Source organism: Prionailurus viverrinus, chromosome F1 (assembly GCF_022837055.1).
Source record: "Prionailurus viverrinus isolate Anna chromosome F1, UM_Priviv_1.0, whole genome shotgun sequence".
Lineage (NCBI taxonomy): Eukaryota > Metazoa > Chordata > Mammalia > Carnivora > Felidae > Prionailurus > Prionailurus viverrinus.
Window position 1 is genome coordinate 23,047,082 of NC_062577.1, and position 23,801 is coordinate 23,070,882.

At 50.3% G+C, this 23,801-nt stretch overlaps 1 protein-coding gene across 3 annotated transcripts; it reads left to right on the forward strand.

Annotated features, from left to right (window-relative positions):
- RGS16 (regulator of G protein signaling 16) lies at positions 1–22,338 on the forward strand. Of its 3 annotated transcripts, none has more exons than XM_047841609.1 (7): positions 1–11; positions 8,706–8,711; positions 16,180–16,341; positions 17,243–17,353; positions 18,106–18,170; positions 18,459–18,625; positions 20,497–22,338. In XM_047841609.1, exons 3-7 carry the CDS (start codon positions 16,298–16,300, stop codon positions 20,716–20,718), a joined length of 609 nt encoding a protein of 202 aa, XP_047697565.1. In that variant the 5' UTR covers positions 1–11; positions 8,706–8,711; positions 16,180–16,297; the 3' UTR covers positions 20,719–22,338. The 3 variants fall into 3 exon arrangements, with proteins under 3 accessions (XP_047697565.1, XP_047697567.1, XP_047697566.1); XM_047841611.1 differs by having other exon boundaries at positions 18,109–18,170; XM_047841610.1 differs by lacking the exons at positions 1–11; positions 8,706–8,711 and having other exon boundaries at positions 16,175–16,341.
- The last annotated feature ends 1,463 nt before the right edge of the window (positions 22,339–23,801 follow it).

The window sequence follows — 23,801 nt, forward strand, 5'->3', positions numbered from 1 at the left end:
TGTGTGTAAGAGTAAAACACTAAGAACATCATTGGAAGCTCTGTGTGCATGAGTGGGGCTTTTAGGAAACCTGTTTGTTTGTTTGTTTTCCCATGGGCAGCCCCAAATGTCAGCATCTGTAAGTATCTGTAAGTCTCCTTTCTGAGGCAGTTTGGTCTTACCACTCAAAAGAGGTTCCCCTGGGGCTGGGGCAGAAAGGAGTAAATAGCTTTGGTTATCAAAGCAGAGGGGGCCTGTGATCTGTTTGCTAGGGTTGTCTCCAGAGAGCAGCAAGATGCTAGAAAGGAAGGCCTGGGAGAGCAAGGGGTCCACAAGACAATACTTGTGTAAAAGATTCCTGTTCCACAAGAGAAGTAGCACAGCAGCAGGGAGCTTCTGGACCTGATCACAGATAGGGATTGTAGCTGTCTGAGCAGAAACCTGAATGGACAGAGGATCAAAGATCAGAGGGCCGCTCATTCCCACTGCTTGATGCCTGGTGCTATAGAAAGCCTCATAGCCCTGGTACCATTTTGCAGAGAGTACCTTTGGTAGATCTGATCTTTGTTTTTTGCTTTTCTAGCAGTTTGTGGAATGGGTGCTTAAATTGAAAAAATCAGGTTAGGCTACAGGAAATAAAGAAAACAGTTTATGGGCTGGGATTCCTAGCTGATATGTGTACATTGACATATAAACTAATGCCAAGTGTACCAAATAATGATGACATAAAATAAATTCCCTGGGCCCCAAGTGCGAGAGTTCAGGATAGGCTTCTATTGGTTGCCTGGCTGCCCCCAGCTTCTACATTGTTAAGCCTGCCTACATCCATCATTGGAGGAGGATGCAGAATGTCTCTTCCTGCTCACACATCATCAGGGGATCATCAACCCTCCAACAGGAAAGACAAAGGAATGCAGCTGTAACTACTGGCATTTCTGGAGAGAATTTTTGTCCTTTAGCTCAGGGATCACACATGTGTGTGCACGCAGGTCCACATGTATGTACACACGGATTAGGTTCCTAGCCAAAGTAATCAGGGGACAGATGGAGGAATCAAGCTCGTTTCTAGCCTGATTCCTGCCCCGGGTCTCCAGGCAGAGTCCTGGCACCTCTAGGGATGTAATCACCATCCAAGGTGTCTGGGGCAGCTAGGGGCTGCTCTGCTTTTATAGTCTGATAGTTCCAGAAACTCAGAGTGGAGAAGAGAGATAATGTCAAGGCACGGAGGCCCAGGGGAGGATGGGGATAGGGACTGGAGTCCCTCCTGAGCACTAGTGAAGAGTAATCCTCACTCCTCTCTTCCGTCTCCCTGACAGCCCTGTGCGAAGGCAATGTGTCATCATATTTTCAGCAATTCTGCTAAGTTGTGTCTCGGAGAAGTGAAAGACAAATCTCCAGAGGTTTACATGTTTGATTCACACCTAACACAGCAGCTGTCTGTTGCCAGGGGAAATACTGCTGCACACATTTCCAGCAGCAGCCAGAGACCAAGTCTTCGACCTTACAGCCATTTTGTTTGTCTTGTTGTTCAGGCCTTGGGGAAAAGTGTGAATGATGCAATGCCAAACCTCCTTTTTAGGAATGATGCAGACACTGGCACTTTGGGAAAATAGAAACCTGGCCAGGGGTGGGGGGCACTTAGCAAGCAGTGGTAAGTGAGACGCTGCTCTCTTAATAGATGCATATGGATTGCATTCTAATAATACTTTGTGCTTATCTCAAAGGACCTTAACCAGAGAGCCTCATTAAGATCTCATGACAGCCTCATCAAATATACAGAAGATCTATGCTCTGTGTGTCAAAGAGAGAAACTGAGTCCTGAATGACTGGCTGGGTGACCTGTGATTAACCCGTAACAAAAAGGCCCAGAAATCTATATTCATTCTCATTACCTCTCTTTCTTTCTTCATTCTCTTTGAGCAAATTACCCATTTTACAGTACTAGTTTATGACTAGACCCCTAGGTATATACATGGAATATCATGCATTAAAACCAAGAAAAAAACCATCCAATTCATAATATGAATGTCCTAGGGGATGGTTTTCCTTTTCAAGGAGCAATTTTTTCACTTTAAGATGATTCCCCTTGGAAATGCATTAATGGTAAGCTTCCCTGGTACATTTAAATGTTAGCTTATGGATCTTTTCAGAGAAAAGTAGGGAAGGCAGAGGGGGATGATTTTTTTTTTTAAAGTAGCCTCCACTGAATGCAGGGCTCAAACTCATGACACTGAGATCAAGACCTGAGCTGAGGCTCAAACTCATGACCCTGAGATCAAGACCTGAGATTGAGAGTCGGATGGTTAACCAACTGAGCCACTGGAGTGCCCTGAGGGGGCAGGGGGATGATAATTTAAGCTGAAGCATCTGGTGGTCAATGCGCAGTGAAGAGAGTTTGGAGATTAACAATGATATCTGAAGTGATGGTGTAAGCCAATGAGTATATAGAATTGATTCACAAAAATGCAACTCAGATGTAGTTTTAGGGGCCATATGTATCTTATGAAAGTGAGCCTTGCTTATAGCAGTATAAGTCCAGAAGTGTAGAACCCCAGAGGGGCTTTATGGAGGCTTGGTGGGGCAAGGCTCAGTGGGGTGTGGGTCCTCCTTGACAAAGAAGGCACCAGAGACTCCTGCCAAATGGTCTTACAGAGCTTTGCCACCTGAAAGGCTGGGACAGCTGCAATCTTGAGGTATCAGGAAGACCATAGGTGATTGGCAGGTAAAGGGCTGTAGGACCTTTCGTCCTAAATCCAGATGGAGTTTACTGTTCCCTCCCCCCATGTATGATGTCCTGGATTCGGAAGGAGGGGGTCACATCGGTGCTGAAAATTTGCCTGAATTTTAATCCCCTTGGGAGGTAGCCTGTGCTCCTGAGAGCATAACAGACCTGTATTCACATATGGGCTCAGCAACTTCCTCGATGAGATTTCTAAACTCTCCAAGTCTTAGATTCTGCATCTGAAAATGGAGAGGGTAATTAACTACCTTGCAAAGAGGTAGTAAGCCTTAGAGATGATGTTTGTGAAGGATTTGCATTTAATAGGCACTCAAAATTAGTAGCTATTATTTTTATTGGAAGGGAGGCTGAAATCCCATTGCCAGTGGCGGGGGAGGGGGGGTGGTTGGTGGGAAGAGAAAGGCTGCATCAGCCGAACTGGGTTGGGAGTGGGCTTCAATAAAGAGTGGATGGATAGGGGCATCTGGGTGGCTCAGCAGCCGACTTCCACTTGGGTCATGATCTCGGGGTTGGTGACTTCAAGCCTCACATGGGCTTGCTGCTGTCAGTAGGGGAGCCTGCTTCAGATCGTCTGCCCCCCCCTCCCCTGCTCACGCTCTCTCTCTCTCTCTCTCTCAAAAATAAATAAAATATTAAAAACAAAAAAGAGTGGATGGATAGTCAGCATCCCCTCTTGCCCTCCCCCCAACAGTGCCTTAAGCACAGGCCTGTGTATCCAGCAGCACAGGGTGGGACCAGTGCCAAGAGCTGCCAATGCCTTCCCAGCACAGCCTGGGACTTTTGTGTCAGAAGCAGCAGGGCACCAATTAGGTGCACCCATCTGGGACTTTGAGTCAGGAGCTGGTGGTGCAAAGAAATGGGGTGGTGGAGAATCCACTTCGGGGTTAGTGGTAGCGGCGGTATCCGGTTTCCAGGGCAGCAGAACCAGCAGCAGTATCTGGGGAGTTCCAGCCGTGGTTGTGGAGAGGGCTGAGACGTCTAGCCTTCAGCCCTGGTACCTGTTGGGTCTTCATCAGGGCGGTTTTGTGTAGGGATTTTTGGCTGCTGAGCTTCCCTTTGTTCTTATCTTTGTTCTGAGACTGCCTGAAAATTCTGTGGGTTGCCCCGAACTCCCTTCAAAAAATTATTCTCTCTTTAAGTCAGAGAAAGTTCATTTCTGTCCTTAGCAACAGAAACTTGACTAGTACACCTTCCCAAACCACCTTACTTAAACTAGTGCCCTCACCCCCCACCCGACTTTCTATTTTCTTTACTGTGTTAATCACTGTTGGCAATTATTTTAACCAATTTGATAGTCGCTCATTATCTGTTTTCCTTCCTTGAAAGTAAGCTACCTGCCAGACCTCCTCCCCATCCTCACCAGGGCCCCTCCATTGCCAGGTTCCCAGCAGCTGCTGGCTGTAGTGTAGTGGTTACACCCACAGACACTGGAGCCGGCCTGCCTGGGTTTGAATCACGGTGCTGCCATTGTGAGAGTTTGGACCTCTGTGTGTCTCAGCTTCCCCATTATTAAAGCAGGGAGAGTGACGGTTCCTGTAGACAGTGACAATTAAATGAGTGCATATATGGGATGTGCTGCCTGGCACCAACTGTTTATGAATGAATGAACTTAGGAGAATTTCAAATGAGCATAACAGTTGCTTTTCAGGATTATGATCTTTGTCTCATCACCTCAACCTTCGCACTCTGAAAGGACCCCTTCTCTAGGATCAGGCTGAAAGTTTACCAGATTAGTATTTTGGGTCTGAGGGGTCACACAATGAAGGGTCCGGTCTTTAAGGTGACTCTCCACTTCAGAGTACTTTAGGCTGCCCATGTTTTGTTGCATAAGCATCCCCAACTGAAGCGCTCACAGTCTGGGAAGTCGAGCTTTTCTGAAACCAGTGAGTCATAGAACCTCCCCTAGAGGACTCTCATTGTCTTTCCGCAGCTTACTGGGGCCAGTGCGACTGCCATTGTTTCCAGGAAGAGCTGGTCCTTGGGGGAGCCCCAGGCCTCAGAGGATACAGGAGCATCAGGGAAGCCATCTCCTCCCGACAGAGCTGGGCCTGGGCAGCCAACCACAACACTGCATTCCTGGATGACTGCTCTTCTCTGGAATCAATGTGTTACTTTTTCCACCGCCTTGGTCTTCCGGGAGGGGTGAATGCCCCTGTGAGCCAGTCGTTTGTGTATGTGTGTATGCAGTGTGAGTTGACTGATGGTGCAACCAAGCCTGGGGCAGAGAGTCCAGACATTTGCTGCTCTATTTTAAGATCCCTGGTTCTGTCTGTTTCCCAGCAATTGTCACTTGGTCAGAGGAAAGGGAAAGCGGGGGGGGGGGGGGGGGGGGGGGGGGGCGGGAAATGAGGCCCAAGCCACAGCCGCTCATTACTTCCAGCTGGGTGGAAATTCCTATTCTTCACAGAAGCAAAGCACTTCCCCTGCCCCAAAACCCAGTGACTCAGAATTCTTCACCGGTCATGGTCAGGACAAGGTCTTGCTCATTTTAATCACAAAAATCAGTATAGCACCGCATTCTTTGTACATCTCTTAGACTTCTCAGAGCTCATTCACACACTTTCCTCCCATTTGATGGGTGAGACAGATATTATTACTCTCTGTTTACAAGTGAGAAAACTGAGACACAGAGAGGTTGGTGGTTGCCCGCGATCACACAGCTAGTCATAGAACCAGTCACAGAGGCTAGATCTCCTGAGTTTTAAATTATGTTCTGTTATCCAGTAAATAGCCATCTATTATCTTCCCCCAAGGTGCCTGTCCTATGCTCACAGGCATCCATCCATGTATTGGAGAATGAAGCATCAGGGGCTGGGCTGCCTGTTCTGTGGCCTATTTAAAAAAAATTTTTTTAGGGGCTCCTGGGTGGCGCAGTCGGTTAAGCGTCCGACTTCAGCCAGGTCACGATCTCGCGGTCCGGGAGTTCGAGCCCCGCGTCAGGCTCTGGGCTGATGGCTCAGAGCCTGGAGCCTGTTTCCGATTCTGTGTCTCCCTCTCTCTCTGCCCCTCCCCGTTCATGCTCTGTCTCTCTCTGTCCCAAAAATAAATAAACGTTGAAAAAAAAAATTAAAAAAAAAAATAAATAAATAAAAATTTTTTAAATGTTTATTTATTTTTGAAATAGAGACAGAGCTTGAGCAGAGGAGGGGCAGAGAGCGAGGGAGACACAGAATCCAAAGCAGGCTCCAGGCTCCAAGCTGTCAGCACAGAGCCAGACGCGGGGCTTGAACCCACAGACGGTGAGATCATGACCTGAGCCGAAGTCAGACACCCATCCAGGTGCCCCATGTGGCTTATTGCTCCTTCAGTTCAGCTTTATAGGAGGGGACGTAAATAGGAAATAAACAGTTATTGAGTGCCTACTATGTGCAGCTAGTATGGTTTTGTAGGTTCACAGTCTATGGAAGAGAAAGTTGTTGAACACAAAATTAAAGTAAAATGTAGTGAAGTGCTATATTGCTGCAAATGCAGAGTGTTACGGGAATTCAGAGAAAGGGGTCATTCATTTTGTCAGAGGCAATGAGGAAACTATCAGAGATGAGGTAATTTTAACTGTGAAAATTTTCAAGCATATGGAAGAATTGAAAGATGATTACAACCACCACCTAGGTTCAACCATAGTTTGCCATATTATCTTTCCCTCTCAAGGTACAGCTATGGCTGAATCATTCGACAGTAAGTGAGAGGAATCATGACATCCCTTCTGAAACATTTCAGCATGCATCTTCTAAGAACAAGGACGTTCGAAGAGTGGATTTTGAGTTGGGTCTTTTCAGATAAGTAGGAGTTTATCAGACAAAAGAGGAATGTCATTCCAGGCTGCAATGACAATACAAGGAAAAGCAAATGGGTGGGCAACATGGAGTATTTGGCGGAAAGGTTGTGGAGGGTGACCAGAGCTGAAGCGGTAGGGGAGCAGGAAGAAGAGGACACTGGAGCAACTGATTGGAACCAGACTGTGGAGGAACTGGAATGTCCTGATATGGAGTTTCTGCGTGACCCTGGGGAAAGTGGGAGAATCTGAAGGCTCTGGAAGAGAGAGATGCCATGCTCTGATTTATCTTTATCTGGCACCAGAGTGGGTGGAAGAAGACTGGTTAGCATGAGAGAGAGTGGGGACAAAGGTTGTGGAGATGGAAGGAGAAGATTGCAGACATCAGATCAGAGTAGATAGGATTTGGAGGCCGACTGGAGTTAGGAAGGATGGTAAAAAGGGATCACTGGTGGTGAGTGAGATTTCTTTTAGAGCCAAGTGAACAGATGCCTTACTACCATTAAATAATGTCACTAATCTAGTCAAATGCGGTGGTGTGTATATAATACTGAATTCATATTGGACAAGTTAAGTATGAAGGCACCCAACTTGCAGGTGGATATAGGCTCTTGAATTCTAGCAGGAGCCAGGGAGATAGGTTTGGGGGTCATCAGCATACAGATGTGGCAGAAGCAATCACAGCTTATTCTGAAAGAGGCTATCATACTGGAAGAGAGGTGGGTCAAGGCCACAGCCCTGGGCAGCATCCGTATCGGATGAACGGGCAAAAGACAAGAGGAGCAGCCACAGACATGGGAGGCAAGCCAGAGGGTGGGCAGCCCCCTGGCAGGTTCACAGTGAGCATTAAATGAGCTCATATGCACGAAATTCCAAATTCCAAGCTCCAGGTGAAGACTTTGTAGTTGCTGGATAGGTGAAATACCATTTCTAGAGGGGAGGGATGTTCTAGATGAATGGCACAGCCCCGGGGTCAAATCTGCTGGGGGTCCCAGGACTGGCCCTCTCTAAACTGTGTCTTGGAAGCAGAAAGTTCTTTTCTTGTGCTCCCTCTGCCCCTTCCCAAGAAGTGAAGACTAGATTGAACTATAAGGGAAGATAAAAACCCTCATCTCCCGAATCCTCTTGGAGCTTGAGAAATGAGCATTTTGAAATCCAGGCCAGGAAAGGGCTTTCTGCAGCTCCGGAGAAGGTAGGGGCAGTGTGTGGAGTGAGTGGCTAACCGCACGGGCGCAGGAGTCAGATGACCAGGTACCAGGCTCTGCCTTCTGTCCCTTCCTCCATTAACCTCTCCCTGCCTCAGTTTCCCCATCTGTAGAACAACAACAGTAAGAGTACCTCCTCCAGAGGTTAGTGCAAGACTTAAATGAGATGAAGACCAGAAGCACCATAAATATAGAGCCAGAAAGCACTCACTAAATGTTAGTGATTATCATGGTTATTACTGCAGCCCCGGTGGGGGGGTGGGGGTTCAGGAAGCCTGGGGATTTGGATCCAGCGGGTTTCCCTGGGGCCATACTTGGAGCAGCACAGCGGGCTGGTGGAAAGGGAGGGGCTCAGCCCGGCTCAGTCACACAGCTCGCCGCGTGTCTCCCCGTGCTCAGATGCGTGGGGCCCATTAGGGAGGGCTCATTTCTTTCTCTGCAGAACATCACGCACCCCCCCGCTGTGCTCTTCCCTCCGTCCACCTGGGCCTGTTTCTAGGACAGCTGCTATGTCAGGGGCTGATGGCCTGGGAGCTTGTGAAAGGACCACCTGTTCCTCTCGCTCTGCCTGCCCCATCCCTCCCACCCCAACTCCGCCAGCCCCAGCCTCCAACTGCTCGCATATCAAACCACGTTCCTCCCTCTGCTCAGGTGTGTCGGGCACATTGTGAGAGGCACGTTTCCTTACAACTTGTCCGGCACTCACGGCTAGTGTCGCCCTCCCGTTTCCCATAAAACTGCTTTCCCTCTGTGTCCCTGCATCGGCCCTCCCCACCCTCACCCTCACTCTCTCTGTTGACATGGGGGTTCATGGAAGGTGACTCAAAGGAGGGGAAGAGGGCTGCGTGGAGGGCAGGTCTCTAATTCCCACGAGATGGCAAAGGCCCTCCTGCAGCTGTGACCTGACATCTCCGCATGTGCTTGTGATGTTCACATGCTGGGTTTGCTGTTCCCGCAGTCCTTACGTCTCTTCAGTGGCCTACGTAAGCAGCTAGAAATCCCTAACGAGGGCAGTGTGGAGACATGGCCTGAAGCAGTGGCCAGGGGCCTGTGAAAGAGCTGCTCAGAAACCAGAGGACAGGCATGGAGTAGCCCTGGGTTGGGACCTGCCACACAGAACTGGGTTCCAGTCCTGGCACCTGCATTTACTGGGTATGTCACTTTGGTTAGACTACTTACCCATGATTGTCCAGTTCCCCATCTGTGGTGGTGTCTATAAGGCACTGAGCTCACTGCTAGATCATGGCAGGGCATACAAAGAGGAGTTTCCCTTCCTCCTAGACCGGGTTTAGAGTAGGGCCAGGTGTCCACCAGCCGGCTGAAGTCTGTCCTTACTCCCAAACACAGAGCTGGGTCCGGCCCACAGCTTCTTCCCAGCACATGCCTGTCAAGTACTTAGAGGAGAGGGAGAGAAGGGGACAAGGTGTGTTGGGGTTTTCCTTACTCAAGACCTTCAGAGAAGTATGACGAGGAGGCACAGGTTCCATGTGTGTTTGGTGCCCTGTTTCCCACTTGAGCTGTGCTCTGGAACCACTCACATCTGCCAGACCCTTCCCCAACTTAGTGCCAGTTCACCTGCACTGGGGGACTCCACAAGCTACAGTGGGAGACGAGTTTGGGAGATGCATAGTCATGTTTCACTGTGTAATCCAGACGGTCTGTGACCCATTTCCAGAAAGCTGTCTGGTTGAAGTTCAGCCAAGAATGTCTGTGATCCCAAAGATCTCATCTAGAATGGGATGTGTTTCCTTCACTCCTCGTTGACGATTTAATGAGTTCCTGTGCTGTGCCAGAGACCGTGCTGGGCACCAAGGTGCAGGAGGCCAGGCCTCCCTGGGGCCATTTTGGATCTGCCCAAGTGAACACCCGCTTCTCAATGGTTAACTTCCCAACACTGCGTGTCTCTGGGATCAGGGATAGTCTGATGTGCTGAGGCTCCCTGAGAAATGAGGGTGGTGGGCTTGGGCTTCATCGGCTACAGTAGAGGTTTCCCTGCCTTACACACTCTCACACGCAAACACACATACTCATACAAACACACTCACAGTTTGAGAATAAGACAATGCTTCCTCGTCACCTATTCTGTATCCCTGTCCTCCCTTAAAACAACAATTAGGCTGTTTTCAGAGTCTTCCCAGAGACCAGTGTGCCTTCTCCTTGCCCATCTCAAGCGCTGGTGGTTGCCCTGGTTGAGGAATGTGGCAGAGACAGTGAGTGGTCAGAATCCCCCCTCCTACTCCCCAGCTAGAGGGTGGCATGTTAGATTCCCTCCACCACCACCACCACACCCCCCCCCCCCCATCCCGGGGCTTACTTCCTGCCTGGAGAGAGGCACAACCCAGCATGTAGCACCTGTCTGACTTTGCAGTTCTAGGATCCAAAAGTGCTCATCCTCAGCCTGGGAAGAAGCAGGGAGTTGGAATTGTAAACATCATCTTTCAGTCATATGCAAATCCCAGACCTCCCATTTCCCCCCCTCATCTTTCATCCTAAGTGGTTCCTCAGGGCCTTGGAAAATTATTAAAGGAGGAAAATCTGCATTCTGACAAACTTGTTTCGATGTCTCAGTGAGTGGAAGTGAAATGCTCTCTGAAATATGACATTTGTGACAAAAGTGAACAAAGGGATGAGGAGGGAGGGTGAGAAAGAGGAAGACATTTAGAAACCCAGGGTTCTTGAGTAGTTTCTCCTATTTTGGAATTGGCAGTCTTATGTGAGATGGGGGTCATTTACAGCCATTAATTTAGTTGGTACTTTAGAGAACGCATCAATATGACAGCAGGAGCACTTGTAGGTGAGAGTGAAGGTGACAGGGGGCGAGTATGGGGACAGGCTGAGGACAGGCATGCTGTGGGGAGGATGCTGGGCACCAGCAGTCAGTGAGAATTCAGGAGTCTGAGGCAGGTGGATGGTTGGTTAGTGTGTTGGGTAGGGCTGACAGTCACAGTCAGGAGGGGAAGACCATGCATGTGGGTCAGACGTCATACACCGAGCGAGGAGCCTGCTGAAGGGCCACAACCAGCCTTTAGGAAAAAGTATAAACACTGGAAGCAACATCTATCAGCAGCCAGGCTCCCAGGAGGCTGAGGACAAGCAAAGGTCCCCAGGGTCCAACACATCCCAAAGACTTCTGGAGATGAAGATCTGCCTCCCTCAGAAGCTGCTCTGGGGCTCCTTCCGGATGGGAATCGCAGTCCCACAAGAGCAAAGAGGGATGGAGAAACACAGCTGGAAAGGGTGGCAGGGCAGAGCAGCTGAACTCGGAGCTTTCCTGCAAAGAAAAATCAAAGCCCAGATATTAATGGAAGGACTTCAGCAGAAAAGGGGGGTCTCTGCAACCACTCTTGGGAACTGCACACACACAAGGGACTGAGGAAGCAGAAGAGGCTAGGGCCAGTGATGACATACACTAAAGGCAAAGATAGAAAGTGGGAGATGTGCATGACGAGAGAAGGATGGAGTGAGCGAAGAAGAGATGTTTGGAGAGGAAACGAGAAGAGGAAATTACAACAGAAAGAGGGGTTGTAGCATCCTGCCATGATTTCCCAAGCTCAGCCTTTATCTTCTCAGAGTGAGCAAATGCCGCTTTCTGGAGAGTGCCATACCTCCAGCAGGCATGACATGTGCTTAGGAGCACAGGTTCTGGACTTGGACTATCCGAGATCAAAACCCAGCTTGACCACTAAGTAGCTGTGTGACCCGAGGCCGATTACTTAACCAGCCTCTGCCACAGTGTCCTCAAATGTAAAATGAGGACAAGAAAGTACCCATCTTGTGGGGGCACTTATGAGAACTGGAAGAGAATTCAGAGGAAAACACACAGAACAGAGCCTGGCACTTAGTAAGTGTTCAATAAATGCTAGCTGTTATGATTGGTGTTGAAACAGAAGCCATCCATCTACTCAACACTTACTTACATACATACATTTGACAGGGTGTGGTGCTAGGGGCTGAAGATAAAAAGGTGGCCAAGGCAATGGTCCCTACCCTCCAGGAGCTCATGAGCAAACAGACTGGAAATCAAAATTAGGTCTCAAAATTCAGTGATAAAGTCAAGAAGAGTCAACACTGGTCCTGTGGTTTTAGGACTAAGGATAATGGTTGCCTCTGATGTAGGTGGGGTTGGCTGGAAGGCACATGAAGGAAATTTCTTTTAAAGAGAGTATTACAGAGAGAGGAGAGACCTTTAGGCCAAGAGAATCTCACGCTCAGGGGCTTTCTATGTGCAAGGCAGCACAGAGACATGAGAACCTGCCAATTGCTGAATTTGGTTGGGCTTTAGGGTGTGCGATGAAGGATGTGAGATCAGGCGGTCAGAGCCTTAGATACCATACAGAAGAGTGTAGACATGGTCCTATAAGCCATAGGTTCCGCTGAAGAGTTTCAGCCTCCTTCCCAAGTGGCTGAGACTGCCCTGCCTTGGAAGCCAGGGGTCCATTAGCCTGGTGGGGGAGGAGGAAAGCAGGCCTCCCAAACCCCCATACCCTCAGAACCTCTCCCAGACAGGAGGGAGAGGAAAGAGGAGAAGAAGTGGGAGAAGAATAAAACAGCCATTGAAGTGAGCTGTACCCAGTGCTCTGAAGGGTAACCAGGAAAAACAGTCCTTTCCTGCATCCAGGCTGAAGTCCTTCAAGTCCCCCTGCCCGAGGGGAGGGCACCCATAGTTGTTGTCATGACCTCGCAGGGAGATGGCCCCGGTGACTGTCTACTTCATGCATTCAGGAAGGGATATCTGTCTCCTCACTGAGCTGCCTCACGGTATGTGCTGCTCCTGCTGTTTTTATGCTTCTATCAAACCGTGATATGCAGTTGTGCATCCTGAGAGCCTTGGCTGTATACGAGGGATTCCTAAATCTTCCCGCACTCCCAAACTACAACTGGCTTGTACAACTCTCCCGCTGGGAGCACGCTCCTTCCTTCACATCCAGCATGTCTGGCTGTATTCCATCGTGCTCAAACCCCACTCACTCCTTTTTAAAACATCGCAGACACTCCCTGAGCTCTCACTTTCCGGGACTTCTGTTGCAACTCCTGTCAATAACTTCCTTTCACCTCTCCTTCCCTACTGTGTTAGTTCTGTTTCCTCAGAGAGGAGGAAATAGAAGGTCATTAAACTCAGTGAAGAGCCTAAAAGCTGTGATTTCCTTCACCGGCCAGGGAACATATTCAATTCTTACTAAATATTTATTGGTAGATCGATGATGGAATTGGGAACATTCGGACCCCGGTGAGGATCATCTGCACCAAATCAGAAGTCGAGAAAATGTTTCCATTTCCCCGGATCGTTTTCAGCAGACAGGGTCCTGTGTAGACTTCAGCTCGGTGGAAAGGGCGGTGCTGGGTGGGGTTGCAGAGGAGCAGGGGCGGGAGTGAAGGGCAGTGTGGCCGGGATGTTGTGGAATATTTAATCCTGATCCCAGATGACCCAGGCTTCCGAGCTGTGTCCTCACACCCTCCATTAAAGGCAGCACAGCTGTGCTGCGAGCGCTGGGCAAAAACGAGGTCAGGTTCATGCCCGAGCCGGTGAGGTTCACAGGTGGGCTTAACTTGCTGGATTTCCAGCAACTGTGGAGTCATTACTGAAATTGCAGACATGAACCAGCCCACCTGCTGGGAAGAGAATTTGGGATACATTGTGAACTTCAAAAAGTTTCTGTCTGGAAACTGAAGAGGTAACCATGGCAACCGGGAGGCAGGTTGAACTCAGAGAGGGCTCTTCATCTTGAGCCGGGAGCTTTGTGCTCTCGGATTGGATTTGCCAGGCTGCAAGCACCGCTTTGTCTCTCTTGCCTCTTTTGCCTTGTTTGTCCAATGGGAGAAAGCACTAGCTCAGGATCTGGAGAGCGGGCCCGGGTTTCAGCTGTTTTCAGTTCCAGGGTCCTTAAGTAAGGTCACCGCAGGCACTGGCTGTTTTGTTGTCTGCAAAATAGAAATTAAGAGGCTCCTCTGGCCTATTCACAGGGATGCAGACAGAACAGGAAGGTTTAGGGAGGGTCTGTGCATAATCACTATCATTGTTGTTATGTGGCCACGTCTGGGCTGATTCCAACATGGTGCTACTGGGGGCAAGACCGGGCATTCAGTCCGTCCATAAACTTGTTTTTGTCGCTTGAAGAGAAGCTGTCCCGGATACCACCCGCATCCCCACCTGGCAGCTGTATAATACAATCCCACGCTGGGGATTGAGCTGAGCGGCAGCGGGTGCAGCATCGGGCCTCCCCTCAGCTGACCAACTCCTCCAGCAGAACGTGCTGCTGATGGGGAGGGTGGGCTGCTTCCTCGTGTGGATGGAGGGTTGTGCTGAGCAACACAGATGTTCAAGAGGCATTCTTCGATTGCCCGGCTGCACACCACTGCCCCCCTCCCAAACCCTGCCCCACACCAACCCAGCCCTGCACTTGTGAGAAAGGAAGACCCAGAGATGGGGGTGAAGGTGGGATGCTGGCACCTGAGATGCTGCTGCCAGTGTTTGTGCCTGCCTCTGTCCACTGACCCACTGGGAGGCTGGGGAAGGATTTGACTCTACTCTTCAGAGCGCATTATGTTTTTACTAACCAGGTCATCTTCTACGGGCCCTGGCTTAACAAGAGAATCTGTTTTGTCAAACGGCCCCACATGTTGCTCTGATTTGGGCCTCTTTTGCTCAAGCAATGCCTCGACAATCTCCAGGCCTTCCTGTCCTCACCCCTTCTGTGGTTTTAACCTTTCCTTCCCTGACCAGCTTTTCTGGGCTGTGTCACCCTACTCTCTCAGGTGAGGACCTCTTCTCCTCCTGTCTCTCTCTTCTGACCCTTTACTCCCAGGCTTTGCTAAAGAACAGCAACTCTTAGATGCCCCTCATGGAAACCTAAATTCCAAGAGGCACAAAAAACTTACTACTTTTCCTTATTGTCTGGTGATTCCTGTATTCCTAGTAAGTAAACCCGAGAGCTAAAGTTTATTGAGTGCAGACTATGTGTTCAGCACTGATCTAACCACCTTGGTAGGGGTGCTGTGGCATACCACCAAGATTTCTTGTTTGGGACCGAGGCCCTCATTCTCCAGCCTGTTGTCTGCTGTAGGCTTACAGCACAGTCTCTCTGGGAGTTGCCCTTGACAGAGGCAGTTGCCTTGAGATTAAGCATCTTCTTGGGGCCACCACATACACTGAATGATTAATGTGAGGTACAAAGGCCTGTCCCCTTGCTTTAATGGGGGCATCCCCTGGGGCCAATGGTGGTCTGTATCACAGCAGCATGGCATTTAACTTTTCCCTCTGTCTAACCCTGCTTCTCTCACTCCCCCTCTGATCTGAGAACTTTCCCCAGCAAGGCAATGCCTTAAGGGAACTGCATTTCCTGTCTCCTAGGGAACTCTAGCTAAGAACTCATGTAATCCTCATAACTTTATGAAATAGGTGTATCATATTGTCATCTTAGAGATAAGGAAACTGAGGCACAGAAAGATTAAGAATCTTGCCCAAGGTCTCCCATTAGTAAGTGGTGGAGCCGTGATTTGAAACCTGGAAATCCAGCTCTGGATTCCACACTCTAAACCTCACATGCAGCCTCTTCAGTAGCAATTCCAAGGGAACTGAGGGGCAACGGGGGTGAGGGGTGGGGGTGGCTGTAAGGCTTTCATGGGAAGATGGGGAGAGAGGGAAGATGTCCTTGATCTCAGAGATTAGGACACTGAATTAGCTACTGCTTAAACCCAGGGTCAATCATTTATCAGTTTACAGAGGTGTTGGGATTCTAATTTTGGGTGGTAGGGCAGTGGAAAAAGCATGGGAAATTCATATTTGAATGCTGGCATAACACTAATTGTGTAAGGCTGAGCAAATTACGTAACCTGACTCTTAGTAAAAATGCCTGGCATACAGATGCTCAATAAAGAGCCCCCCGACCCCGGGCCATTTGTCTGCTAATTCCAACCCTCTGATCTTGGATAAGTCTCTTTAACTTTCTGACTCAGTTTCTTCATCTCTGAAATGGAGGTGATGGGATGGCTCTTCGAGTAGGAGCACAGTAAATGGTTGCTATCAGTATAATCACGACGCTGTCTTGCCCAGCTAGCGCCCCTCGCTCCCGTCCTTCAGTGCCCCGCAGGTTCAGGCTCAGGCTGTGACTGGCACTGTGTGTGTGCCTCCCCAACGTGCCACCCCCTACGCAAATCCGCCTGCTACCGCTGACTTGGCTTTCTGCTTTTACTAGAGGCCGACGGGTTTTTTCCTACTAAACTGAGTGGGCGCACCTCGTGCCGTGTAACTTCCCTGCTGCTTCTCCCTCCGCGTGGCCGCGTCCGCCCGGAGGAGGAGGCCGCCGCGTGCGCCCAGCGACTCACAGCTGTGTGCAAGTGGCGGGCGCCCCGCCCCGTCGATCTCCCTGGCCCCGCCTCCACCTTCCCCGCGCTTCGATTGGTCGGTGGCGCGCAGCCCCGCCCCACTCCCTCCGAGGAAATAAAAGCCGCGGTAGCTGCGCCTCCTTGCGTGCAGTCCGATAAAGCTCAGGTTTGCTCAACGGTGCCAGTCGCGTCTCTTGCCCCTCTGTCTCGTCGCGCTCGCGGCGACCGCTGGAGCCCATCACCATCCTCCCCACGACGTGCTGCTCTGAACCCGCAGCTATGTGCCGGACCCTGGCCGCCTTCCCCACCACCTGCCTGGAGAGGTAAGAGAAGCTTGTCCCATGGAGCTTGCCAGCCGCCCGGAGGAAGAAGTCCTAGCCCCACCAGTCCCTAAGGAGTGGAGTGGCAGGCTTGGGGACCAGGTGGGCGGGAGAATGGGACTCTACTGACTTGAGAGGAGAGGCAGAGGTCACCTTAGTTCCACGTTCTCAGATGCTTCCCTTAGACTCTTAGAGACGCCACGGGCCAAGAGAAGGGAGGAGGAAAAACAAGGGGAAGTGGAGGGACCACGGTTTACTGTTATAGCCCAGCCTCTGACAAATGGCAGTCCTCAGGTGACCTGCCAAAGATCGGCTACACGAAGAGCACGTTGGCATCAGCAGGCAGAACTGCCTTTCTAGTTTCTTAAACGCTTGGTTTTCATTCTACAGCCCAGATCTAGGAGCATGAGTCCCCTGGCCCTGAGAAGGCAGGGAAGTGTTTTTTGGGTCCACCAGTGAGGGATGTGCCCACTTCCCAGGGAGCTACTCAGCTACCTCTAGCCCTTGCCGGAGCTGGTGGCTGTGAAGGAGAAGGCAGGAATCAGTTTCCACAAAGTTCCAGAAATATTCATGACAAGCCTAGAGGGTGCCGAGCTGCATTCTGCTAATCAACAGGCACAAAGATAGATTAGTGTGACTTAAGTGGGAAAGAGGCCATGTATGCTGTGCTCTGAACCCAGAAAGTGTAAGTCCTGCTGAGGAACAGCTGAAACATTACTTTCATTGTTTCTGGGTTGGTGATATTAAGAAGAGAAGCAAAGTTTAGGCCCTGGGAACAGCTGAAGGTTCCCAGGAACCCTTGAGGCTGGAAGGTGGGTGGCACCAGCCCCAACTCTTCTGGGACGCCTCTTTGCCCTGGCTGAGCAAATGGGGAATCCTCCCATGTGCCTGCTTTGTCTTCCAGAGCCAAAGAGTTCAAGACACGGCTGGGGATCTTTCTTCACAAATCAGAGCTGGGCTCTGATACTGGCAGTGTTGGCAAGTTCGAGTGGAGTAGCAAACACGGCAAAGAGGGGTGAGTCCTGCTGGCCGGCCTAGGGCCCTAGAGGGGAGGGATCCAGATCGAGGAGAGGAGCCACAAGGAGGAAAATACAAACAGAAATTAGGACGTGTGAGGGTACATCTTGGTGACCCCTTCCTGAAGATTTTAGTGAAGATTCCTGCTGGTCTGCTATGGGTGACTGGGTCGGTGGCTCCAGGGTTCTTGGCCCACCGACAGATATGTGTGCCCAGGGTCGGAATGTCTAGTTACCAGACTCCTCCACCTGCAGATGTCACTGTCTCTGCAACCAGGGCTAGGACAAGGTCTAAGAACACTTGAGGCTTTTCAGTCAATGACTTTACTCCCATTAGTGTGCACTTTGCCTAGAAGCCCTTTCATATTGAAAATCAACACTGCCAGGTGCTGCTCTAGGCTCTGGGGTTATGGGTAGACTTAATCTCTATTCCTGAGGCCCTTATTTCCACGAGGGGAAATGTAGAAAACAAAGCCCAGGGTCAGAGGAATAGAAACAATTTTGGACTGTGAAGAGACAGTCTTAGAGTTATCTACTGAGGACTAGAAGGCCCCTGTCTTTGGTTTCCCATTACTGAATTGTCCCCTACAAAAATACCTGTAGCCTCAACCAAGGGTTGGAGGAGTCTGCTCCAGTAATCACTTTGTGTGAATTCTACAACCTCCATCAGAGTTCTGGCTAGGATTTATGCTAGGCATTAGTTTGTTGATTTTTTTTAAGTAAAATCTTTACGTTTTGTTTTGTTTTCTAGCAGAAACTTCTCAGAAGATGTGCTGGGGTGGAAAGAGTCATTTGACTTGCTACTGAGCAGTAAAAGTGAGTAGGATCCTGTTGTGTCCATCCGGGGGTGGCACGTGTGTACCCATGTGCTTTGGAGCCAGCCTGAGGGATGCTGAAAGCGTGGGCAAAATAATAGTTGTAGTAATAATAATAATGATCCATCCCCTAGTGTGCCAGCCTCTATTCAGAATACAAAGGCAGGTCCTTGTTCAAGAAAATTACATCCTAAAAATAGAGCCATTAACTACAATTGCTGTCTTTCTTCTTTGATTCCTCGCTGTCCCACTGTCTGACCTGTCTCTCCCTCTCTCCCCTCAACCCCAGATGGAGTAGCCGCCTTCCACGCTTTCCTGAAGACGGAGTTCAGCGAGGAGAACCTGGAGTTCTGGCTGGCCTGTGAGGAGTTTAAGAAGCTCCGGTCGGCTACCAAGCTGGCCTCCCGGGCTCACAAGATCTTTGATGAATTCATCCGCAGTGAAGCCCCAAAAGAGGTCAGAGCCTCCACGTGTCCTGTGGACCCTCCACCTGCCTGCTCTTTCCCCACTGAGAACTGGGGGTGGTGGGTGTCCAGCAGGGCAAGGGTTGAGTGTAGAGAGTGATCTTATTTTGCACAGGCATGAATGGGCTTCTGTGGCTGGAGACTAGGAAAACCAGGTTCTGTGCCACTCATGGGTGCTGTTACCCTCAGACTCGCTGATGGGGCTTAGAGGGATTGACAGGTGTTTTGGCTTTGGTGCATACCTGTTTTTGTAAACTAAGCCCTTATTAGAGGGTTAAAATATACTAGTGAGGAGACAGGTCACCCTAGGGACCTTGTGTGACCTGCTTCAGTCCCCTGGCTGACGGTGCCTCAGGCTGGTTGGTATGTGGTTGGTGAATTTTTCCACCTTCCCTCAGGTCTCCATGGCTGGCCTCAGCGTTTGGTAAAGTGCACGGGGCCACCTTGTGGAGAGAATATAGTAATACCTTGCTTTTGTATCCTATTTTGTATTGTATTTTCTGAGCACTTTCATTTTTACCACATTATTCCATAAAGAGTTATTGAGCACCATTTACATGCAAGGCACTGTTATAGTTGTTAGAGACATAACAGGGACAAAAGTCTCTACCCTAATGGGAGAAGATGACAATAACGGTGAAATACATAAATATATGTCAGGTGATGGTGTGTGTTTTGATCCAAACAAAGCAGGATTTGAAAGGGAGCACAGGGGGCACCTGGGTGGCTCAGTCGGTTAAGCGTCCGACTTCCGCTCAGGTCATGGTCTTGCGGTCCGTGAGTTCAAGCCCTGCATAGGGCTCTACGCTAACAGCTCAGAGCTTGGAGCCTGCTTCGGATTCTGTGTCTCCCTCTCTCTCTGACCCTCCCCTGTTCATGCTCTGTCTCTCTGTCTCAAAAATAAATAAACATTAAAAAAAAAAAAAAAAGCACAGGAGTACCGGATGGGTGGACGTGTGAGGTCTTTTTGTTTTTACAAAGGGAAGTGATGGGTGGGCTGTTCTATAAAGTGACATATGAACAGATAAGGGAGGGAAGAACATTCTAACACAGGAAATGGCAAGTGCAAAAGCCAGAGAACACATGTCCTAGTTACTACGAACCAGGCAGTGAGCCCATGTGGAGCACGGAGAGTGAGGGAGGGAGAGTAGGAGATGAGGTCAGACAGGTGGCCAGATGTGGGCCTAGGTGGCCCTGCGGGCCCAGCATACACTTTGGCTTTTCCTCCAAGTGACCAGGGAAGACAACACTGCTGCTGACAGACTGACTTGAGTTTGAAAAGGCTCGCTGTAGCTGCTGGCTGGAGAATAGACCACAGGAGTGAGGGTGGAGGGGAGAGACCAGTTAGCAGGCTCTGACACTAACCTAGGAGAGAGGTGATGGCGAATTGAACCAGGACTGTACAGAGGCAGGGATGAAATGGGATTGGATTTGTATATATTCTTTTGTTTGTTTGTTTGTTTGTTTATTTAGAGAGTGAGTTCATGAGAGACAGTGCGTGTGAGTGGGGGAGAGGGCAGACAGAAAAGAGGAGAGAGCATCCCAAGCAAGCTCCACACTCATGACCATGAGATCATGACCTGAGCCCAAATCAAGAATCAGAGGCCCCGGATTTGTATACATTCTTAATATGTTCTCGATAACTGTGAGAGATTTGAGGGCAGACGCTGGATCCGAGGTGGGGACAGGCCCACAGTTGAAAAGCCAATTAATGGTCAGCTCAGGAGACCCCAGCTTCCAGGTTCACAGGTACCCCTTCCGCTGCTGCACCTGCCCGTCAGGCTCTCCTCGGCCCCCTGACCCCTTGACCCCCTCGCCTTGCCCACTCTCCACTCACCCATGTTGTTGCCCTCCTTCCCACAGGTGAACATAGACCACGAGACCAGGGAGCTGACCAGGACGAATGTGCAGGCCGCCACAGCCACTTGCTTTGACGTGGCTCAGGGGAAGACCCGCACCCTGATGGAGAAGGACTCGTATCCGCGCTTCCTGAAGTCACCTGCTTACCGGGACCTGGCCGCCCAAGCCGCGGCCGCCTTGGCCTCCCCGTCCAGCTGCGGCCCGGTGGAGCCCTCACACACCTGAGCCTTGTGGCAGTGAGGAAGCCAGCCGGGAAGAGAGGTGGAGTCGCCCATCCCTGAGGCAGGTTCTGCAAAGCAGGCCCGAGAGGACAGTGAAGGAAAAAGCCCGTCTGGCCGCCTGTTTTGGAAGCAGCGCCCTCTCCTCTAGATACTGTGGGACTGAATTCTGTGCAGGAGTGGGTCCCCCACCCCCCGCTTCCAGGACCAGCGGATAGGGCTGGAGATGAGGGTTGTGTGGGGCTCTCCGGGAAAAGGAAAGGTGGTGGTGGAGTGATCATTGGCTCTTGTTCTCCATGGAGCAGGAAATATTCCAGCCTGGATAAGGGGAACTTGTAAACGAGAGAGGGGAAGACCACCAGATCTGCCTGTTGAACAGCTGACTCCGATTGCATCCTGTTTTCCTAGTTCCCAGGCTGTCCGGGACACAGAAGGGCGTTCCCAGTCTGTCCCCTTCACCTCTGGGCTGTCTGAGGGTCGCTTAGCTTGCCCTTCTTAACATTCCCGTGTCCAGCCTCACAATCTTATTGAGGCTGGAGAACCAATTTGATGCTTTCCCCAAGCAAGAGTTTTATACCTCCAAAACTGGCTTTTTGAGCCTCTTTGCAAGTCAGTAGAGAGCCTGGAAAAGGGGCCATCTTGCGCCTGTGAAATTAATCTTGGTGCTCTTGGTGACCTTTGTAGGTGGTCCCTGACCCTGTGCCTGCGGCAAGGTCCGCCTGTGAGCAGGGCCTGTGGGGCCTCTTGCTGGGCTGTGCCCTCTCGTGGCTCCATGCTGCCCTTGAACATAGGGCCCATGAGGAGGCAGGTGTGGGGCCCCACAGTGAGTGGCTAGCCCAGCTCTTGGGCCCAGCAGGGTGGAGCTAGGGAGAAAAGGGTCATGAGAACTCTCTTGGCAGTTTCCAAAAGTTCCATTGAAATCAAGCCAGTATTTTTTGTGGGTGTGAGAACAGGGAAAAAGAGCCGCCCTCAGTGGAAGGGGAGCCTTGTGTTTCTTTCCTGTGGATGTGAGGTGCCCTTACCAGAGTGTGGGGGGAAGTCGGGCCTGGAACCGAGATGGCCCTCGGAAGACTTTAGAAGCTGGGAGTGCAGCTGGGGGGAGAGACTGCTTGGAGGAGGCGGACTGGGAGAAATCAGAACCTGCTTGTCACCTCAGGGCAACACCAAACACCTATTTTGTGGTGAGACTTCTGCACAAGCCCGGGCCACGGAGGCAAATGAACCTGGCAGCCCCGTTATGCCCCAGGAAAAGCAACACTGTTCTCTCTGCGCTGTGAGCTCCTCCAGGAGAAAATTATTTAAGTATAATGTTTTGTTGGTTTTGTGACCATTGTCATAGCATATTATTTTATTACTGTTGTGTTGTTGCTGTTGTTATTTATTATTATTGTAATTTCAATTTGCCTCTGCTGGAGAATCTCAGCAGGAACTGGCAGCCTGACTGTCTCCCTCTCCACCGTCAGACTCTACCTCTACGTGCTGGGAACCTCTTAGCGTGTCAGGGACTCCTCACTGGTTAAATATTTATTTATTGTTGACAATGGAGCTGGTTTCCTAGATAGGAATGTGTACTCAATCCCTGTTTCCCTGTTTTAACATGTTATATTCTTGTAGAATAAACATAAAGCCCAGATATGAGATTCTGTCTGTGGGGGCTGTGTGGTCTGGAAGAGGCGAGGAGAAACACCATGGAAAGCCTTGTGGAGGAGTTAGCCTCCGGAAGTCCCTCGGGGCACACGGGAGAGCTTTTGTGTTCCGGGAAGAGGCACAGGGGAAAGACCCATGTTTGTCTGGTGACTGGCAGAATTGATGAGGAGGGGCTAGGTGCTAAGGGTGGCCACCAAGATTGGTAACTTCCTTCAGCTGACGATGGCCCCAGCTGGGGTCTGGCTGTTGTGTTGATTGAACCCTGTCAGCCTGCTGTCATTTCGGAGCCCATGGCCTTTGCCCGGCTGACGCAGCACGAACCATTCCCAACTCTGCCTCTAACAGACACACAAGGGGCGGGACTCCTCGGTTGAGTAGCCACATGTTTTCACTTAGGGGGTGGCTTTTGGGCATCTTCACTTTTGCCCATTCTTAATTTGCACTAGAATTTCATGCACATTCAAAGGATTCATATTTCTAAAATAATTTCTTAGAAGTCTTTGAGATGAGCTCCGGGAAGCCACTCTGTCTGCAAGGCCGCTCCACTCCAGGGGCTGAGGGGAGTAAGGGGGTTAAGCTGAGCTTGCAAGAATCTGGGGGTAGGTTTGCAAGGATCATATCTGCTCATCCTTTGCCAAGAGCCTATTTGTTCCCTTTGCTTACCCTACCAATCCTCTGCCCCACCCCGTTACCAGTATTTAAACTTTTCTTCTACGTCGAATTATCTGTTTGTACTCTGCAGTTGGTTGGCTTGGATGTGGATGATATCTAGTTGAAAATGTGGGACAGGGTGAGCTCAGGGTCCCCCTAGTGCTGTCGGCCCAAGAACTTTTCTTGAATTATCTGTTTGTACACAGATCTGGACCTGCTATTGACTTTTATTTCTCCCCTATTGTTAGTCTGAGTTAGTGGCCAGACTTGGGGTATGACGGGCAGAAAACCCGGTAGATTCGCACTCTAAACCCAGGTCTAAGGGGGCAATTCTGTGGGCAGTTCTAGGAGGGATCCGGACCTTAGGGCCAGAGAAGATTGGGTCAGATGCTGTGGCAGGCCCTGGTCCCATTTTGTCCCTATGTCAGCTCTGTGAGGTAGGTGTATTAGCCTGTAACACCAAGGAAACTGAATCTTGTGGGGCAAGGAATATGCCCAGGGCAGGTGGCTCGAGACAGCAGCAGAGATGAGATGTGAGCCCAGTTACACCATTGGGGGATGTCCAGTGTGTGAGAGATGGGAGGAGGGATGTGATGGATGACGAAAGACGGGTCCCCAGGGAGGCGGGGAGGTATCCACATTGTCCTCTTCTTACTTTCCTTCCATCTCTTCACCTTCTCATGAATCTGAGTGTGTCCACTGGGTGCCTGGCAGAAAACCAAAAGCAGTAACTGTACTTTCACCAGAAAGTAGCTTCATTTATTTCATAGCGGGTGGGGATTCTGAATGCGG